Below are 18,402 nucleotides of genomic sequence, written 5' to 3' on the forward strand. Positions count from 1 at the left end.
AAAGAATGTACTAGATGAGAAAGACTTTAAAAGCAGGTTCCAATTAAGGCATGTCATTTCTTCCTTTTGTGATATGTAGGTTAAGACTAAAAAGAAAAAATAAACAGCCTAGTTTCAGTTCTCGGCACAAGTCTGAAAAGTCCTTTAGAGTTTTTGATAACTCAAGAATTTTTAGGGTTTGTAAGAATTTGAACTGGTATCTAACTGCATATAGTGGTTTTGGTTTGGCCTAGCCACGTATCTGAGCCTTAATGCTAAGTACGTGTTAAATTTCATGTGTTCCATAGATGGAGAGGCAGCTAGAAGCCTCAGACATGCCCTGCTGCCCATTGCAGTGGCAGGTTCCATAGAAATCTGTATAGCAGAGGGACCTCCAAACAGAAGAATTCCTCACTATAGGACCTGGCCTAAATCCCTAGTTGCCTACTCTGGTGGGACCACAGGACACCAGAGGACTCTTTTCACCTCCCAAGTTTCGGGCCTACACTCCAAGATGTGCTTTCCATGCCAGTTTTCCTCAAGCATCATTTTGTACAGTGGAGAGATTGGGTTGAGGGCAAGGCAGGCAGGTAGATAGAGTGATACTTAGGATTTTTCAAGAGAGCCCTTGAGTTCAAATGCCTTGTTCCACCAAAGGTGGCCTCCAGCTGTAGCACCGTGGTCAACTGTGGGATGCTGAGTGCAGTCTCTTCTATAATTAGGTTCTTAAGAAATCATGAATGCTTATTATCGAGCATCATTTAGAAAAATAACTATTTCAAAGAGGAAAAAAGCTACTAGAAACCAGATAATTTCAGGCTTAGAATAAAGCTTAGTTTTCCTGTAGGGATTTCAGTAATTGTCTTTTAGCTGTAGGTGTATCATTGTGCAAAACCAGGTTTGATAAGGCCCGCCTTATTTTCTACCAGGTACCAGAGTGCTGGCTTAGCACACATTCTTATCACCTTTGACACCCATTGCTGGGATCAACCAAGCACACAATTTCTCTAACACTTCTCCCATTGCCTGAAGTGATCATGACGTTCCTGATCGAATTTCACAAAGTGTCTTCTAAATGATTGCTCACTTTGACCGTAGATATATACCTGTGTTTCATCATGTCTTTTGACTCAGACCAAAATGCCTCCAGCCTGAATAATGGTAAGGAAGCTTGGTTTTAGGGGTCAGACTTAGATGGTGTGGCCAACAGATTGGTTCAGCATTTAATTCTCACGGCTTAAAAAAAGAAAAATGTCTAGATTATTCTTGGAGAGTAGATTAATATCTCATTGAATCTACGGGCATGGTAAATTGTCAAGACTAAAAGCACACCATGAAAGGGCATATAGGTTCATCATACTTTCATTTGTAGAGAAATTTATGAAAACAGGACACAAGTTTTCTGTTCATCAAGCTGCTAGCATGTTTCCATCCTTTTAAAATTAATATCCCTTTCTGAATTTCCTTCGTGTGATTTTTCCTGAGAGCATCCAAAATATGACTGATTGATTGATTGAGGGAAAAAGCTATTTTTGCCAGGGCCCTTTCCCCCACCTTTAAAAGCCAGTTTAAAACCACACATAACATTTGTCTTTAAAGACACCAACATTACTTACACTGCCATCCCATGAACGGACTTTTTCATTTCAAGGGTGTAACATATTGGTACCAAACTGAGTGGAGAATAAAGTGTAAATGAAGAGTTTGAAATGTGACTTTTCATAAGGCTAGCAGATAATAAATAAAACCACCAGAGCCTACTGTCTTTATTATCAAAGTTTATTGTCGGAGTCAGTTCCTATCTACTGGGGAGTACAACTATGTCTCAATATGTGCTATAGTAACTCTAGGGTAATAGCCATTCTGCAAAATAGTTGTACTGGGGCTCTGTTAGGCATAGATCATAATTGTCAGTGGAAGAATGAGCCCAGAAAAACCCTGACAGTAGAGCCATTACTCTAGGGAAGTTCCAGTGCTAAGCAACCTGTAAGGCATCATCTGTCAATCAGCTGACGATGAGACTCAAGGAGGTGTTGGTGGAATGAAACAGGAGTTGAACCCATGTTCTACTCTTCCCTGCAAGACAACTATGGCTCCAATGCAGGAACCAAAAATTAGGTCTTATAAAATCCTTTAAGCTCCCAAAGCAGGTAAAATAGGACACGAAGAGGAAAGGGCCAGGAACCAGGATAGTGGAGGATAAATTAAGTGGAATTGGAGGGAATGAAAACTTCTGGAATGAAAAGTAGCTGGATTTAGATGCCGTTTGAGATGACAATACAGTACAGGTAAAAGCAAATGGGGAAATGATTCAAACATTGAAAGTTATTCAGATATCAGAAGTTAGGTGAAATTTCCCCTCTTGGAGGAAAACTGGTTTTAAAAAACGGGGAAGGTGAATCACTAATAGGAAATTGAGTACCTGAGTAGAAATAGGTGTTTCAAAATGCCAAGAACACTATACTATACAAATGAGCTGGGTCTACAGGAAGGAAAAGTGGTTATGGTAGCCTGTTAACCAGATCTGACATTGGAATGACATTTCTAACAATGGCTTTGTCTATGAGGTTCTGGCATATTTTTCGTAGCACAGGTAGCTTTGAAGGAATGTTTTCATAACACTCAACTTATGTGGGAATGCAAATTACTTTAGTGTAAAAATTCAAAGACCTCCCACCTATTTCTGCAGGATAGAAAATAAGAAGTCTTCAAACAGCTGTGGCTAAAGGGCCACGCCCTCTCACCATCCTTGTGAAAAAAATATTAAAGGAATTAACAAAACAAGTATCAGATGAGTCAATGAGCTTTGTACCATGTAGACAGCAGATAATTTATGGTGACTTCTTCTGCAGGCAGCCTGAGAAACAGAAGAGCTTGTGTACTAAATGCTACCCTATCATTAAATATAATAATAATGAAAAATAGGGCCATTAAATAAGACCCTAGAAAAGTCTAGCTGCCAACCAGATTGGGAAGATAAATGAAACGGCATAGTTTATTTTAATCTGTATCTTCCACACTAACCTAGTTTGTCTATAGAAAAGCCATCTGCTGGCACCAGGCCAGTATGTCTGAATTTTGTTGTTATTATTAGCATCTCATTTTTCCAAAAGAGGAAATGTGTAAGTAGCAGGTGTACATAAATGACCATTTCTACAAAGCCTTCTCTGCAGTCTTGACCTGTGTGGGGACAGGTTCTACTAATGGAAGCATTTTTAAAGGCAGAAGAAAAAACATTGACTTGAGGTTTTCTCCACAGAAAGAATACCAGTGGAGTTGGGCCCATATGATGAGTCTCTTATTGGTGCTGAACAAATGGCCTCTTCTCCAGGAAATACCTTTGTTCATTCCTATCTATCTACAGGTTTCTTTTGATGGACACATGGAGTAATCTCTAAAACAAGAAATGAGGCAGAAGCAGTTTCTTTTCTAATCATGTCTCTGATGAAGTGAAGGGTCCTAGACTTTTGACACCTCGTGGACATGGGGCGAGGGTGGGCGGTGTCCCAAGACAGGATGCTCAGGCTGCTGTCCAGACCTGGGCTGTTCTGAGCCCCATGGCCTTTTCCTGCTGCTCCCTGTGTATCCACGCTGCGAGGAATCTTCTTGAGGATTTTCCTCCTCAACTGTTCCAAATACAGTTCATTTGCTGGAAAACAGAGAGAACCTAAGTGTGAGTTAACCCTTGGATTTTAGACACTGTATAACTTTTCAAGAACATATTTATTCCATTAGTCAGATTTCCAAACAGATGAGAAGAGGCCGTTTTATGCCCATGTCGCCTCCAAAATGTCTTGTTCGATGAGAATCTCTGTCTACTTCTAGCACTTCCTCAGCTCAAAAACAGGGCAGCTGTACAGAGAACTGTGGCTGTCAAGATGAGCCAAAGCTCATGGCTGGGATCGGACATGAATGCCTACGTACATAGCTGTAGCCCGGCATTGTTTTTTTCCCTTTCCTCTTCTGGCAGTTTTTGATCCAGTCCTTTGGGTAGCAAATAGCTTAGAAAATTAAAAATGCACAAAAATGTTATCTAACAAGGGGGGGGGGGCGGGAAGGTAAAAAGGATAAAAAGTCACTATAATTCAAAGCCTGATATCCAGTGGAGGCAGTGTAATGACTAGCAGAAAATGGAGGCTGAATTCACGGAGTGAAAGAATAAGGGAACATGAGGGGAAAAAAGCAATTTTGGTGATTTTGACTGTAATAGTAAGAACTTCTCCTTGGCTCTGTAATTCTAGGGGTCTCAGAATAACACTGCGGTTCAATGTTAGGAGTACAGTTTGATTTGGGGGCAGGGAAGGAGACATAAGTCACTCTTCAACTTACACAGCATGAAGGGGGGCGGTGTAACAGAAGATTTCTCTTAGCATTTCATTTGGAGAAAGAAGCAAGTAGGGTGGAAATACCTAATTATACTTTAAAGGAAAGAAAAAGAAACGGTCAAGATACTTTTAGGTCTTCTGTAAAAGGAGTGCTCTCTTCATATTAAACACTGTCTGGAGGAACAAATGAACTGACAATTAGGGAAATGAGAACAAGAAGGTAAAATGAAATGTCTGTTCTCTCTGTACGTTGCCCACTGTAGGTGGTCGTTCTCCTCTCTCAAGGGGTCCGGGTGGGGAGGCTCTAGTGATATCTGGTAGCCCCCCACTCCCCACTTTTAAAGCTGTTGCCCTTCTATACTCCACTGAAAATTCTCGGGCCTGTCGTCCTCAGTCCTTAGACTTTACTCACTGTAGTCCGAGATAAGCATTCTGGTTTTTTCTATTTTTTTATTTTTTGGTGCAGTTTCAATTTAAAAATATCACCCTTCAAACGTCTGTGAAATTATTATAATTGTTCACTCCATGTGAATGTCATGAGAATAAGATGATGGTTTAAAACACACTTTTGAACTCCCAGGGAGAAGCAGGCATAAGCTATTTCTTTCCTTCCCCACTGGGCTACTGCACACCACCCCAGGACAGAGACCCAAGGCCCAGGGGACACAGTCCGAAGGCACATGCGTCCTTACGTCCCAGCCCTACAGGCTAGCCAAGGCGAGTACGGCCGCTCCAAGTGAATCAGGTACACACACTGGCCCTAAATGTTCAGCACGATTTATAAGGGGAAGAAAAATTTTGGTTTTGCGGACAAAACTTTTTCTTATCGGAGCCATGTCAGACTACGCTGTTTCAGGCCCAAATAATTTCAGCGATAATTACGGCTCTCAGATTAAATGTTCTGGGAGCTCACTCCTTGTTCACTTCATGCATTATACAAAATATCCACGAAATAAGCCAAGCAACCAAAGTTTCACATAAAGGAGAAAATGCTGATGGCCTGTTACCTACAGCACTGCACTGTGGGCTCGAAGAGTTCTCGGAAACAGAGGAAAATAATGGCAAGAGAAAAGGTGTTTGCGGAACCCAACACGTCCCTCAGGGTAGGCGCTGGGCGGTTCCTCCCGACTGCTTACCTTGGCTTTCCCTCAGTTGCTCTCTGTCAGGCTCTCAGTGTCGCACTCTTTGGGCGGTTCCCCTCCTGGCAGCTCGCTCTCGATTTCCCACAGGACGTCATCCTCGTCCTCCAAGTTGCTGGAGATGTGGCACTTCTTGAACCCCTGGACGATGGATTCGCTTGAGATGCTATTCCACGCCACCATGACCCACTCCAGAAAGAGGCCAAGGGGCGGCTTCTTGGCGTTCCCCGTGGGGCTCAGTGCCAGGTTCCCCGCCAGGAGCCAGTTGGAGTACTGGGCCCGGACACTGTCATTCAGGGGTTTGTAGACCACCACATCCAACACCTGCAGCTGCGAGGTCAGGCCCCCCGGGATGATGACCATATCGGTGTTCATGCTTTCCATGGAGCTCTTCACCGAATCAGTGGCGTGGCCCCGGAAGCCGTTCAGGATCAGCATCCCTCGCTGCTTGGGCACTGCACCGGTTCTCCGCCTCCACACCACTTCCAACCAGTCCTGCATCAAGTCCTCCGTCATCCATCCGTACCGGTGACAACGGATTTCCATGCCACTGGGGAACTTCCCGGGGGGGATGTATGTGCCCCTCAGAATGATGTATGGAGGTAACTTCCTCCCATCTGCCAAGACACCAAGCATGGCTGTGATTTTCAGTTTCTCCCTGCCTGGCGTCTTGACCAAGACGGGCTTTTCACCCTGGTTGTCCACAGTCACCCTCGAGGGCACCTCTAAGCAAATGGGCGTCTCATCAGCATTTCCCATCTGAGCCACCTGGTAGTCATGTGCCCTGCGCAGAGCCAGGATGCTCCGCTGGTAGGTGACCAGCTTCTCGGTCAGGTCTTCCGGCAGCTGCTGGGGCACCGGCACCTTATGCCGCAGAGACAAGTCATACCTTCGCATCATTCTTCGACACCAGCCCAAGCTGGCCTTGAACCCTTTCTCTGGAATGTTCATCTCCTGGGCGATCTCCAGAGCTTTCAGCTGCATGGCCTCCCTGGTGATGGGGTCCCCTTTGGCCTGCATGTATCGAACGTACTCGGCCACGCGCTGGTCCACCAGGGCGAAGCGCCCGTTTTTGGGGCCCCGGAAGGCGCGCCGCATGGCGTGGGCGTTCTGCAGCTGCGGCTTCACTTTGCGCCAGTCGCGGACGTTTTTTTCCAGCACCCCGAACTGCTTGGCCGCCTGGCAGTTGTTGGTGCTCTCGGCGTACTCCACCACCATTAACTTGAACCCTGCGTCGTAACTGCGGCGCATGCCCCGGCTGAACTGAAACTTCCCGGCCAGGTCGTCTGCCGAGAGGTCATACCCGGGGAAGCCCATGGCCATGTAGAAGGGGTACCCCTCGCCCCACTCGGGCAGCTCTGTGATGTCCCGAGGCAGACGGAGGCCATAGCTGTCCAGGTGCTGAGGCTGGGGAAACTGGGAGGCCGTGTTCATCGGGCCCACCCAATCTGGGGGCTTCACGTCAGATTCTTCATTTTCTGGCAGACAGACAGGGAGGGGCAAAGATAGTGCCCGTAAGTAAAATGATTTCTGGCTCATTCCCTGATTTTTTTTTTTTTTTTTTTTGGTCGAAATACCAAGAATACCTTAATCTCACATTCACTAAAAGCAGTAGCTCTAATAACAGATAACACTTACGAAGTCCTTACCACCGTGCCAATTCCCATGGATTACCACATCTAATTCTCACAATAACTTTTTAATTTATTTTGTTTATTTCTTCTTTGCAGGTGAGTCTAGAGAAATTAAGTAATGCATCAAGGTAGCTGAGCTAGGAAGTGGCAGAGCTGGAAACTGAATACAGGCAACAAGCTTGGATCACATACTAACTGTGTGGGCCATGCTTGGGTCAAAATAATCTTTACCTGGACGAGAAGCCAATTATAACCCATATTACCACATAATATTACAGAATTTGTATCATCATGGGCTGAATCATATCCTTTAAACCAAGAAAATCTATACCAATACCACACTTAGCAAAGTTAAGCTTATAAGGCAGAAGTATGGTTCTTGCATACCAATGTCAGAACTGGGTTTCATTGTATGTTTCTGTTTAGAAGGTGGCCACGGAAGTTGAATACGACTCACAGAAATTACCATATCTCACCAAAACTAAGATGCCATCAATTGCAAGATGCACCATTATATGCCATTAAGAAAAAAAAAAAAGCTACTAGTGAAACTATAACATGCCATCAATTTTAAGAGGCATTCTCAACTGCAGAGATGTTAAAGTGATGAGGGGAAAACGTGTCTTGGAATCAATGAAATACAGCATTTTAAACTATTACTTACAGAGAGAAGGCAAATCAAACCACTCTGGCTGTTGGGAAGCTGTATTTATCCAACTCCTGCCCTCTAACTATGTTTCTTGATATAAGACCGAGTGCTTCTTTAGACATATTTGCTCAAATATGTACTACAGCTGCTATTGCTTTTTCTATCCAAGATTAAGTAGACAGGAAGCCAAGTAAATAACCCTGGATGCATGCTTCGTCACACTATTTTCCTTAGTTTTCAGAGGTGTGTGGTGTGCCACGGAGGCACCCAGGATGTGCGCTGGACCAAAGCCATACAAACTTCAATTTGGGTCACCTGCATACAAAGGTGCATGTTGAGATTTATTACTGACAGTCGACAGGTGAAGAAATGGAGGCTCAGAGAGGTGGATGAAGTCGCCTAAGGTCACATAGCATAGGAAAGGAGATTCTGCAACTCCAAAGCCCATAATCTTTCTGCCTCACAACCTTGCCTTACTCTTAAATACCCCACAGAATGTACCTGGAAACTTAAAATTCGTCTTCATTATTCTCCCATTGGATGGATGTTGAATTGGGTTAATCATAGTACCTGCAAAGGTTCCTCCCTGGAACTGCCACTCGTCAGAATTCTGAGACTCCTCCTCCCTTTCCAACCGAGTGATCATGTCGGGCTTAGGGAATGGGAATTCTGTTTATAGGAAATAAAACAGGTAACAGCTGTGTGTTACTGTCTTGGAACTGCCAAAATAAGTACTTTATAATACTTAAGAAACCCTCCCCTCCACTCCCACCCTACCACAGTCTTCTCAATATGCAGATTTATGAAAGGTGGGGGGAAAGGGCTCAGGGATACTTAAAGAAAAAATATGATGGGAAATAGGTCTGTCCAAGGGGATTTATGAATCTCTGCTAATGTACTAGCAACAACAAAAAGGAACTGCATTTAGCAGGGAAGTGGGTGGGTGCAGCCATGGATCTAATGAGCACTCTGGCACCCTGATGAGCAAATGGGGAAATCCCTCCAAATGGTTACATTCTAATAATATGGTTACATTCCAATAATATGGATATCAATGCTGGGAAGGGAGCAAGGATTCTTTGAGGATATGTCCCCAAGCTTCTAAGGCTGACAGGGTAACAATGAGACCTGTCTTCCCTCCTAAGGAACATGTGAAGCACAGGCCCAGACCCATGGTGACACTTCTTAGATTATATCTTATTTTTTCTTTTTTTGATGAGAATGCCTGGGTTGAATGAGGATGGTTCTGAGAGTTGGCACAAGCTGCTGAGTAGAAGGACACAATATTTATATCCTGCCTAAATCAAAAACAGGAAATTAAATGGGCACAGGCATTGAGGGGACAGACTCCAAGTTCAGGAGAGAGGGATGTTGGATACGCCAGAGAAGAGAGACATGGAAACAATTCTCTGGGCTCAGAGCTTCTAGGAGACAAAGGAAAACAAAGCTTTACCCAGGGACAGGACAGTTTCATAATTCATCCTCATGACCTCCCGGTAGAGGGCCTTTTGTTGCTCCGTCAAAACTTCCCACTCCTCATCGGAAAAATATATGGCCACCTCATCGAATAGGGCTGGCACCTGGAACAGTGAACAGGCCTTTCTCAACGACTAGTAGGCACATGCAGACACAGATCACACACCCTCATCTCACAGGCGAGGGCTTGGGCCTGGGGAAACGTCTGTCCTCAGTCACATGGCTCCTCCGAGAAGCAAAACCAAGACAAAAACAAGGTCTTCCGTGCCCTGCTGAGTGCTCTCCTCCCCCGGCATCCACAGATAAGGAGAGCAGCACCTTGAGAAGAAAAGCCCCCCGTACTGGTTGGGAGACACTGGATCCTCACATACAGCAGGGAGAGCTGATCATGGCTCAGCCCCCACCCAGAGCCAGAACCAACCACGCTCAAGGAAACACCCTGAGACAGTTGCCCCACCAACACAACCCTGCACTCTCCCTTGGTCACAGATCCTCAGCCCAGGAGGGTGTTGGGGGCCTCCTGGGCACTAGTCTCCATCTGCAGGGCACTAGCCCCAGTTTTGACTCAGAACCCAACGCTGCCAGGGAGGGGCCAGTGACAGAAGGGGCCTCAGCCAGCCTTTTCCAATGATGATGATGGAGGAGGAGGAGGGGGAGGAGGAGGGGGAGGGGGAGGGGGAGGAGGGGGGAGGAGGAGGAGGAGGAGGAGGAGGACAGAAGGGCTAATTAGAGCTTCAATTTATGTAATGAGATACTAGAGCAGACTGCTTTGCTCTGATGCCTAGACCCGCAGCAGGAAGCCCTAAGGACAGAGAAGAGGGCTCTACTCCCGCTCCCGGCTCACCTACCTCCCCACCCCCATGGGCCAGTGGGATGGGGGTGCCTGAGCAGCCAAACGCAGCCAAGCCACCCAGACCGACCCCCTCTTGTTCAACTATCTGCTTTTCTTTTTACTATGTGTTTTCTTTCAGTCATTAAAAATCCTACTCCAAAGTTCATCGTATTCAGTGGTAAGGGATCTGGGCTGCTGCTTTCACAGCTATTCCCCATAGCTGAATCTAGGGCCTGGGGGATCAGAGTACTGTTTTTCATCTGCTTAGAAAAGTTCAGTGTCTGCACCGCCTGCAGCTTCTTCAGGCACCCGGCCATCAATCATCTAGATCTCCTGGCCCTTCTTCCTTATTCACGAAGCCCACCTCGTCCCTCCCCACCCTCACAGCCTCTTCCACATAGGGAGAACCTCCTAGGAAAGGCCCCGTAACTGCTTCCCTTATTTCCCCCCACAGCCCCATTTAATTAAGGAGGAAACTGGCTCAAAGCAGCCCCGTTTCTGGCCCAAAGTCACACAGCCAATAACGGCAAGGTTGAGAGTGGGACACAGCACCGTCTGACTTCAAGGCTCCCGCCCTTGCAGAGGGCAGAGGGGCCTCCCAGGTACCCAGCTCGCAGGCCTCCGCCCCCACCCCGCACACGCTCAGCAGTACTCAGCTGCTGCAGTTCCCTGAACAAACCATCCTCAGACCCTCCGTGTCTCCACACATGGTGCTCCGCTGCCTCGGAGGTCCTCCCCATTCTTGGCCTGGCTGACACCCACCCACCTTCCAAGACTCAGCCCAGACATCCTGTTCCCCGGGAAACTGGTCCCAACCCAGGTTGTGTGCCCTGTGACGCCCTGGGCTCAAGGCTCTGGTGGCACTTATCACACTGCAGAGTCCTCTTGGTTTACCTGTCTGCTTCTTCCACTAGAATATTGGCTCACTGAGGGCAGAACCTGGGCTTATTCCGTTTTGTTTCCCTAAGCCTAGAACACTTCCTGTACATAGTAATCCCTTAAAAATGTGTTCTTGAATCAAAGATCTAAGCAAATAACCTCTGAACTTCCCTTCTCTTATTCCACTTGGAATAGCTTCAAATAATCGTTAAAATTTATCTGTCACAAAACTGAACTTACTCTTTGGAGTAAGAATGGACAAAAATCCCTAGTGTAAAATACCAGGAGGTACAAACGGATTGGTCTCTAGGCTCCGCTCAGACTTCATCAATCTGGAAAGCCAGGCAGCCAGGAATTTTCCATCCCACCCCATCCCACTTCCCAGGCTTTTAAACAACTCTCCCTTTGGCCTTTTCTCTCCCTAGGAAATTCCAGATCTAGGCCATACCTATTTATAGTCCCTTTCCCTTTGCTGATAAAACAGGACAAAGGACTGGCTATGCCTGTCATTTCAGAGGGGCTACCCATATCGACCCTTGTAGAAGGTAACACGTCCTGGGCCTGGTAAAAATATCAGCAGCCCTGGAGTGGTGAGAAGGCAGCTGGAGGTTGGGGCTGGAGTCATCTCCTCCCATTTATGACTGAGCCCTGGAGGATCCTCAGACAAGCCCACATTATGCTCCAGAGGCGCACAGTGCAGTGGCTTAGGAATTCTCCTCACAGCAACCTTCTGTGAGAATTGAGCAAGGCTTCAGCCAGGCCCTGCTGTGCAGGCCTCCCCTCTCTCCACAGAGGCCTTTTATCTAGCCGAGCACAGCAGAAGGTAAACAGGGCCAGCCCTGGGCCAAACTCAGAAATCAGGCAGCCGGCATCCAACCCCTGGACACCCTTGCTTGGCCTCACAGGTAGAGGCCCTCGATCCCCGCCTTCCTCCCTTCCCTCAGAAGGTCAAGGACTCATCAGACAGGTGTTCTTCCTTCAGCTTCTGGGCGCTGCCTCACTTCGTCCCACGAGCTGGCATTCCAACGCTTATCTCCAAGGGTAACCGTCCTAAAGTGCTTAAACGCTGCCCAGGCTCGCTGACAGAGCTGCATGACCACCCAGCAAAGACAGCACTTAGAGGGCTGGGACCGGTGCACTAATAGAGTGCCTGCTGTATGCCAGGCACTGTGTAGGGCACTCCCTCTTATGTGGTTAAATGTGTTATCTTACTGAATCCTTTAAATAATACAGGGGTACGGGGATCATCACCCCAGTTTTATGGGTGAGGAAACAGGGCTGATAAGTATCTTGCCCACGGTCACAGAGTTAGCAAGTCTGACTCCCAAGCCCGTGCTTTCTCGGCAGGCCACTTAGGCCAAGTGGCCTCTGCCTGGTGGCGGTAGCAAACCCTAGGGTCCCTTAGAAAGACGAGCCAAACCCTAGGGTCCCTTAGAAAGACGAGCCGAAGACTTCTCCCTCAGAGCTGCTAGGGAGGGAGCTCAGACTCCTGGGCACAGAACACTCCCCCGCAGGGCTGGCTCGGTCCCCTGGCCCCCTCCGCTTCTCTCGCCCATCCCCTCCACTCCCTGACACGCACTGCAGGCTCCAGCTGCAGGAGCTGCTCCTGACTCTGCACACACCAGCTTTCCTCTCCAGTGCTTTTGCTTCTGGCTGCCTGGAGGGCAAGACCCTCCCTTCCCTTGGCTGGTTCCACCTATTCCTAAGCCTTCGTTCTAAGTACAGTTTCCCTTTTTTCTACTTGAAATTGAATTTCTACTCCAATTCTCCCACGAAATATTACCCTAATATACAGCATGACTCTTTGGTTTGAAAAGCTTTTATTGATCACTCTAACACAATCCCAAACAACCAAAATACATATTCGATTCTTTTCTTCCCCTAGTTTTAATGCTCTAGAGCAGGGTTTTTCCCACCTCAGCACTGCTGACATTTTTGGCCAGATAATTCTTCGTTGTGGGAGCTGTCCTGTGCATCACCGATGGGTAGCAGCATCCCTGACCTCTACCCAGGAGATGCCATTAGGATCTCCCACTCCCCAAGCCCCACCCCAAGTCATGACAACCAAAAACGTCTCCACCCAGACGCCCCTGGGAGGGATGGGGCTGGGGGCAAAATTGCCTAAGGCTCCAGACCAGGTCCCTGCCTGCCTTCTCCAGTTCTCCTGCCTGCAGCAGAGCCCATCCTGAGCTGACTTCCCCCACAGAACTCCAAATACTGTGCAGTTAATTAGATTTACTTCTCTATCTTCCTCACAAGACTAGTACCGCTGCGAGACTAGGGATCTTGCCTTAATAACACCCAGCACTGTGCTCAGTAGCTGCGGATGGATGGCAGACTGCCTGGGTGCCACACATGCCTGTCCCCCTCCTCCAGCTCCTCTGGTTACCTCCTTCTTTCCCAGCCAAGCATGGGCTTCACCTTGCTACTCTCTGTGTTGTCCCAATACACTCACATGTTCGCTTCTACCGCACCTGTTTTGCGCACTTCCCCATTCTGTGTAGATGTTCTCGGTTGGCCAATGCAGCCTCAAAGCCATGAGTTCTTGCTCAGGGCTAGATGGGACCGACGCCTGCTCTCCAAAATCTCCCCAGCTGCATGGATCTGAACTGGGGAGGAGGCCAGCGTGGGCCGAACAGACAAATGCAATCCAGCCTCCACAGCTAGATGAGCAAACCCAGAGCCTGGTGTTGTATTGCTTTAAATTGTTTTTATTGAAGTATAACATACATACACCAAAATGCACTACTTTTAAGGTTCCACCTCAAGAGGTGTTTTTAAGAACAAATGTCAGCGTACATGTGTATCCTAGGGGCAAAGTAGATAACCTTGCTGCACCCCGTGCAGTGGGAGCGGAGCGGGACTGGATAGTTTGGAAGGACCACGATTCTATGAATACAGATCTCTCATTGGAAACAAAGGATATGTATACCGATGACATTCATACACAGTGGAAAACTAAGCAGAGAAAAGGAATGTCATTTTGTTGCTTCTTTAAAATGTTTACCATTCATGCCCAATTATCATGAAGTCCAGTAAGTACTGTGAATAATGTACATAACAATGACTATAAATATCTGTTGCATTTACACTTTTATAGGTTTACTCTAATGCTATCACACTATGCTGTTTGGATATGCTCCCTATTCACTGCTGCCTACCATCCCAATCCCTCCATCCAGGACCAGCTGGAAATGCAGCTCTCTCCTGTGTCAACTACTGTAAGAGGTGTTCACACAGAACCAACTGGCCTCGTCTCATAAAGCTCTCCTCACGTCAGTTCAGTGCCCCAAGACTTACTTAAATGGTTTAAATGGTTCCCTTCAACCAGCGGTAGGTGATAAAGACTCTCTCCTCACCCAAACTTTGGTCAGGCTCCTCTGAGCCCTCTTCTCCACTGGGCCTCTATCTTGGACACATACATACCTCCCTCTGGTTCTCAGTCTGCCCAGGCCAGTTTTAGCAAAAATCCTGCTAAGTCAGTTTAGAAAGAACCCCCCACCGTGGATGTCTCCCCTTAGTAATTTTCCATCCACTGAGCCCTCCGCTCTGCTCCTTGGCTATAAATCCCCACTTGCTGAGCCCGATCTCTCTCCCCTATTGTGACAGTCTTGAAACCTATCTCAATAGTCCTGAATAGTCTTCCTTATCACCTTAACAAATGCCAGAACAATTTTTCTTTCACATAGGTCAGCAGAGATTTAGTTGGTATCTACAAGGTGCCTGGCATTGAGCAGGACATAGGGAACCCATGGGTACAGGAGAGAGACACAGTCGTGGCCTCTTGGACTTCCGATCCTGATGGCGTGCCTGAAGCTGCATGCCTGAAGGGACTGTTCCCATAACCAGTTCCTCCATTCTTCACTGTGCCTTTTAAAGCCACAGAACTGTTTTCTCAGGAATGCAAACACACCGGGCTAGGCTATTTTTACTTCCTATGTCTGCTTGAAGAAGAGACTTAATACAAGCCTGGCTCCCAGGCCTGCCCCTCACAGCTATGTATGGACTCCACACCTTCTTACTTACCCATCCGCCCTCTGAGCAGATTCGGACTTTCTGCATATCTGTGGGGCCATCCTCCAGTTCCCGGCTCTGAATCTCTTCTTCTTCCTCCTCTTCTTTCAGGGTCAAATTGAGAGGGTAGGCTGTGGACTCCATCTCTGCAAGCAAGATTCAGTTCAGAAAAATCAGGTGCTAGTGTGAACTCTTTAAAGCCTGTGATGGGGGCAGCTCAGGCTACACAAACCTTTTTAGCCCCAAGCACAGTTCAGCTGGAACAATGGAAGGGGACAGGGCCAGGCCTGGGGAGGGAGGGTTTCAGGGAAAGCACCAGGAAGCTGGAAGGTGACATATTTAATTATGATAAGAAGAGGGTTGCAGGCAGATAGCATACCTGGCTGCCTTCAAATATTTAAAAAGCTATCTGTGTAAGAGAGACCAGACTGGTTCTGTAGAGACCCAAAGGCAGAACAGGCCGCTGAGTAAACATTCCAGGAAGAGGTTTTAAAGAGTGCATCAAATGGCAGAACTTTCTCACAGCCAGTGCCACCCAAACATGGAATTGGCAGCAAGACAGCGGTGTTGGCTTCCTTTCAATGAAGGCATTTGAACACAGATAGAGCACTCGCTCAACTGGGTTGTTCCTATAGGGCCAGTTCAGCATCAGGAGGTTGGCTGGCCCAGGGTACCTGGATTTTCCAGATTCAAAGGTTCTGTCCATGAGCCAGGTCAGAAAATAAGAGTGTTCTGCCTTAAGCGATTTTCCAAGCCCAGGAGTCGGTAATCCTTAGTGAGGGGTAATGCCTGGACACCCAAGAAGGTGCAGAAATCAGCTGGGGCCAGGCTCTGGGGCCCACCGCCACCGGGAAGACTCGCTGCCTCTGGGGCGCAAATTCTCTCTCTTCTGCAAATTCTCTCGCCCAGCTCCTAGGCCAGTACAAAGGGCCGCGCTCCTGCCCTCTAGGGGCGCGGGCAATTCCTAGGTGTGGAGTGAGCGTGCATCTCGTGGGCCGCATCCTCCCGGGCTTCCAAAGAAAAGATCCTTCCGGAGTTCAAAGTCTGCTTCTTCAATATTTTCAAAAAGGACGGGCGAATGCGGTAGGATAGGTCTGGGGCGAGTGGAACAGGCTTCAGATCCCTGGAGCTGGGGCCCGAACTTGGCCGCGGCCTCCCCCGCCGGCTCCCGGGAGGGAGATGGGGGGATGGGGGCGCCGCCCCGCGGCGAAGGTGCAGGCGAAGAGGTATCCTCTGCCGCCACCGCCCACCCGCCCGGCGCCCCGCCCGCCGCCGCTGCCGCGCCCCCGGGCGCGCTCCGGTTTCTCCAGCCATCTTGTCCCATTTCCCTTTCTCCGCGGCCCCGCGCCGGGAGCGCTCCTGCCGCCCCCCTGCCCGCGCCCGGCCCGGCCCGTCTCCCCGCCTTGCCCGCTCCCGGCCCCAGGGCACCTGCCGAGCGGCCGGGGCCGGCGCCGCCTGCCTTCCCCGGCGGGCCCGCAACAAAGGCAGTGGCGGCGGCAGTTGCAGCTGCAGCCTCGGGACCCCCCGCCCCCGCCGCGGCCCAACCGCCGGGGGCCCGAGGGAGGGGCCGTGCCGCCCCCAGGCCCCCGCCCCGCCCGCCCGCGCGCCCGCGCGCACTCACCGCCGGGCCGAGAGCCGGGGCGTGAGCCGGGGCCGCGGTGGAGACGCCGAGGGCTCCGGCCCGGCTGTCACAGCGCCATCCTTTCCGTCTCTCCGGCTTCCCGTGCGCGCGGCCCCTCGGGAGGGAGCGGGGAGGACACGTGGTGGGAGGAGGGAGGGTCTGGCCGGGAGCTGAGGGTGTTGGGAGGCGAGGGGAGGAGCGCGGCTGATGTCAGCGGGCCGCGGCGGCGCCGGGGGACGGCGCCCGCGCCAGCTCCCGACCCTCCTCCCGGCGTGGCTTCCGGCCGGTCCGCGCCGCGCGCTCCTCCTGGCTGAGCTCCCGACCCTCCGCCCGGCTCCGCCTCGCTGGCCTGAGTAGTGGTGCTCTCTGCCCTCTCCGCTCCCCCTGGTGCAGTTTCCTGTGCACCATGTGCGACCTCGGCATAGATGAGGCAGGAAGAGCCCGGATTTATGTTTGAACTGAATGTAGCCTGGGTGCACACGTTCATGCGCTTATTTGCATGAACCACTGATTTGCACTTGCTTGGACGAGCACTCGAGGCACGCTAAGGCATGCTTCAAGGAATGTGTTATGAAGAGTAGACCAGCGAGGGGGTTGGGGGGAGTGAGGAGGGGTCTAGGATCTTTCGGGAAGCATGCATATGCATATTCTGGCAGGCATATGTTCAGAACTTCGTACGTAATATACATGTTGAAGGAACTTCCTGATTTTTGTAGTTGTTGCGTGTTAAATCCCAAATGTGTAATGCCATGGAGGAAGTAACTGTATAGAAGGATCTTCTCCAAAATGTTCAAAGAATTTGCGTGCAGCTCTGTGGACAATACAACAAAAGTGAGCGGAGGAGCCCTGAATCTCTACTCATTCCAGAAAAAGATCCCGGGTTTGGTTTTTTTGTTGGGAACTCATTAAAGAAGAAATTATTCTGACAATTGTTAAAGCGGAAAAGTAGGACTTTATTCGGGATTATTGAGATAGCTGGCAAGACTATCGCAATAGAGCTGAGCTCTCCGGCTCAACTCTGAATACAGCAAAGACGAGTTGGGGAATTAGCACCCACCTCGGAGTGAGGAGGTCAGTGGATGGAATACTAAGAGGAGACAAGAAGGGTAGAGGGACTCTTGCTAAACCGATTTAACGGGATGCTTGCTGATGGCAAGCCAGGTTGATCGGATATCCGGGGTGGGGGGTTCTCTCTAAACTGATTTAGCAGGATTCTTGCTAAAACTGGGCTGGGAGGGCTGAGGGTAGGGGGTGTGTATGTGTCCCATGCAGAGGCCTAGTGGAAAAGAGGGTTCAGAGGAGCCTGACTAAAATTTGGTCAAGGAGAGAATTTTGTCAAAATTTTCAGACTGTCCCTGAGACCTGAGTGCCTGCAGGGAAAGATTTCTCCGAGTTTTTGTCGCCATTCCTGTATTTATTTATATGTGACTTTGATTTCTGTCTGCCCTGGAGAGGCTACAGTGGAACTGTGGAGCTCTCAATATATAAAATGTAGTATGACAGTCGCGTCTTTGAAGTGTAATTATGGCAGACAACCAAAGACCAAGACCAAAGAGGTCTAATCGATGGAGAACAGTCAATTCAAATATTGGGAGAGAGGTAGATATTAGGATTTTTTGTTCGTTTTTACACACAATTCTTTTTGTGTATAAAGTTAACATTTTTAGAGCAAGTGTGACATCTTAGCTCAAATTGATTGACATTCCCATCTTTTCTGAGAAAATGGCTGGTTCAAATGGAAAGGTGAGGAGGGAGTCAGGAAGGAGAAGGGTGCTAGGGGCACTGCTGACAGCTGACCTTCTTACAAAAAAAGTATTGATACAGGTTATGAGATAACCAAAGAGGAATATTATG

General features: G+C 48.8%; 1 protein-coding gene across 3 annotated transcripts; it reads right to left on the reverse strand.

Annotated features, from left to right (window-relative positions):
• Window positions 1-1,740: 1,740 nt before the first annotated feature.
• Window positions 1,741-16,747, reverse strand: POGK (pogo transposable element derived with KRAB domain). 3 transcript variants are annotated; one of them, XM_061183148.1, is made up of 6 exons: window positions 16,549-16,747; window positions 14,940-15,073; window positions 9,180-9,306; window positions 8,297-8,395; window positions 5,441-6,921; window positions 1,741-3,628 (listed from the first exon to the last, which is right to left on the reverse strand). In XM_061183148.1, the coding sequence occupies exons 2-5, from the start codon at window positions 15,069-15,071 to the stop codon at window positions 5,453-5,455; spliced, it is 1,827 nt and encodes a 608-aa protein (XP_061039131.1). In that variant the 5' UTR covers window positions 15,072-15,073; window positions 16,549-16,747; the 3' UTR covers window positions 1,741-3,628; window positions 5,441-5,452. The 3 variants fall into 3 exon arrangements, with proteins under 3 accessions (XP_061039131.1, XP_061039132.1, XP_061039133.1); XM_061183149.1 differs by lacking the exons at window positions 9,180-9,306; window positions 16,549-16,747 and having other exon boundaries at window positions 14,940-15,023; XM_061183150.1 differs by lacking the exons at window positions 8,297-8,395; window positions 9,180-9,306; window positions 16,549-16,747 and having other exon boundaries at window positions 14,940-15,018.
• Between the last annotated feature and the right edge of the window lie 1,655 nt (window positions 16,748-18,402).

Source organism: Eubalaena glacialis, chromosome 3 (assembly GCF_028564815.1).
Source record: "Eubalaena glacialis isolate mEubGla1 chromosome 3, mEubGla1.1.hap2.+ XY, whole genome shotgun sequence".
Classification (NCBI taxonomy): Eukaryota; Metazoa; Chordata; class Mammalia; order Artiodactyla; family Balaenidae; genus Eubalaena; species Eubalaena glacialis.

Excerpts from the sequence above, each read along its gene's own strand:
- POGK (XM_061183148.1), bottom strand. The coding sequence starts at position 15,071 with ATGGAGTCCACAGCCTACCCTCTCAATTTGACCCTGAAAGAAGAGGAG. Across the intron at positions 8,396-9,179 it reads TGAAACTGTCCTGTCCCTGG|AATTCCCATTCCCTAAGCCC; the intron begins GTAAAGCTTTGT and ends TCCTATAAACAG. Across the intron at positions 6,922-8,296 it reads CCAGGGAGGAACCTTTGCAG|AAAATGAAGAATCTGACGTG; the intron begins GTACTATGATTA and ends TCTGTCTGCCAG.